Source organism: Fukomys damarensis, unplaced genomic scaffold (assembly GCF_012274545.1).
Source record: "Fukomys damarensis isolate Sample0158 unplaced genomic scaffold, DMR_v1.0_HiC HiC_scaffold_38, whole genome shotgun sequence".
Taxonomy (NCBI): domain Eukaryota; kingdom Metazoa; phylum Chordata; class Mammalia; order Rodentia; family Bathyergidae; genus Fukomys; species Fukomys damarensis.
In genome coordinates this window covers 24,548,071-24,549,819 of record NW_022900950.1, presented here as the reverse complement: position 1 = coordinate 24,549,819, position 1,749 = coordinate 24,548,071, and the positions used below count along the sequence as shown (strand labels likewise).

General features: G+C 44.4%; 1 protein-coding gene across 1 annotated transcript in view; it reads right to left on the bottom strand.

Moving 5' to 3' along the window:
* Window positions 1-228, bottom strand: part of Mphosph8 (M-phase phosphoprotein 8) — a 38,091-nt gene extending 37,863 nt beyond the window's left edge. Inside the window, exon 1 of the mRNA XM_010633819.3 lies at window positions 4-228. Coding sequence (XP_010632121.1) covers window positions 4-216 — 213 coding nt within the window. The 5' untranslated portion in view covers window positions 217-228. The remainder of the gene's footprint in view (window positions 1-3) is intronic.
* Between the last annotated feature and the right edge of the window lie 1,521 nt (window positions 229-1,749).

Below are 1,749 nucleotides of genomic sequence, written 5' to 3'. Positions count from 1 at the left end.
CACCGCGTCGATCTTCATGTCCAGGATCCGCTCCACCTCGAACACGTCCTCCCCGTCCTCCTCACTGTCCCCCGCGGCCTCCGCTGCTTTGGCGGCCGGGTCCTTCTCTTCACCCGCCGCTCCAACTCCTTCGACTTCATGTGACTCGCCTTTGCTGTCGGCACCCGACTCAGTCACCACAGCCACAGCTGACCCTTCCGCAGCCACCGTCGCCATCGTAGAACCTCCGTAAACTGTCGAGAACAACAGTCTGCGACAAACACCCGCTAGCTCACACTTTGGCGGCGCGACGCTCTCTGAGGGAAACCAGCCAATGGTGGACTCGGGGAACTGGAGTGACAAGTGCAGAAACCAATCATTTAAGGAGGAGCTCTCCAGAAGCCTGCCGAACCTACAGGAAGCGGATGGGCGGGCCGTGGGGCAAGGGAGCGGAAGAACTCGACCTAGGGGAGGGCCGGAAAGGGTTGCTGAGGCGGAATAGGTAAGGGACTGGCGCGCTAGAGTTAGGTTGGGGAGGCGGCTAGGAAAAGTGTGCCTGTGCCTCGGAAAGGCCAGTGGAGGCGCTATGAGATATAACCATAGGGTTCTTAATTTTTAGATTGTTTAAAAATAAGAAAATTTATATGAAAAAATGCTCCACATCACTGGTCATTCGAGAGATGCAGATGAAAACAACACTGAGATTCCACCTCACCCCACAAGGAATGGCTTTTATCAAGAAATCAACCAATAACAAATGTTGGCGGGGTTGTGGGGAGAAAGGAACCCTTCTCCATTGTTGGTGGGAGTGCAGACTGGTGCAACCACTACGAAAATCAATATGGAGATACCTCAAAGAGCTGGGACCATTTGACCCAGCCATCCCTCAGCTGGGTATCTTCCAAAAGAATTAAAAGAATCATATCACAGTGATAGTTGCACAACATTTTTATAGAGGCACAGTTTGTAATAGCTAAAACTTGGAAACAGCCCATTTGTCCATCAGTTGGAGACTGGATAAAGATGTGTTTTTTCTGTAAAATGGAATAAATACTATGCCAATAAACTCAATGAGAGAAAAAAATGAATACTGCTCAGCCATAAATAATGAGAAATTAGAGTTACTCATAGGAAAATGGATGCATGTTGAGGTCATACTCTTAAGTGAAATAAGTCACACGTGTAAATATCAAATAGTTTCTCTCATGTGAAAAACTAATTGTAAATAAGATCTTAATGGTATAATTAACGTGTAATAGGAAGAAAAGGGCTAAAGGTGTAGGGGAAGTGGGAAGGGTAGGGGAAAGGAGCTAAGGGAAAAGAAAAAATATTAGAAAATGAAAAAATGGAAATAAAGGAGGGGATGAAGGGAGGACAGGGGTAAGGGGAAAAAATGAGAACGAAGACCTGTCATGTAAAGGTACAAGATCCCAATGAAGAATGAAACTGTACTGTATACCTAAAATGTACCGATAAACTCAATGACAAAAAAATAAGAAAATTTAACAAACTAAAGTGTATTTGTTCCCAAATTCTAGTGCTTTTTTTTGTTAATTGACAGTGTCAAAGAAGGGCGTGGTAAACTCAGTGGTCCAGATGAGGAATGGTGGATGAAGATAAGTCACCCACTAGGAAAAGCTGATTGAGAGTAAAATATTTTTCTCACTTTGAATTCCAGATAAACAATTGAAGTCTTTGTGGCAGTGAGCGTTTTATTTTTGTTTCTTTGCACAGTGGACTTAATTTACAAGATACTGCCAAGGCTCTCAG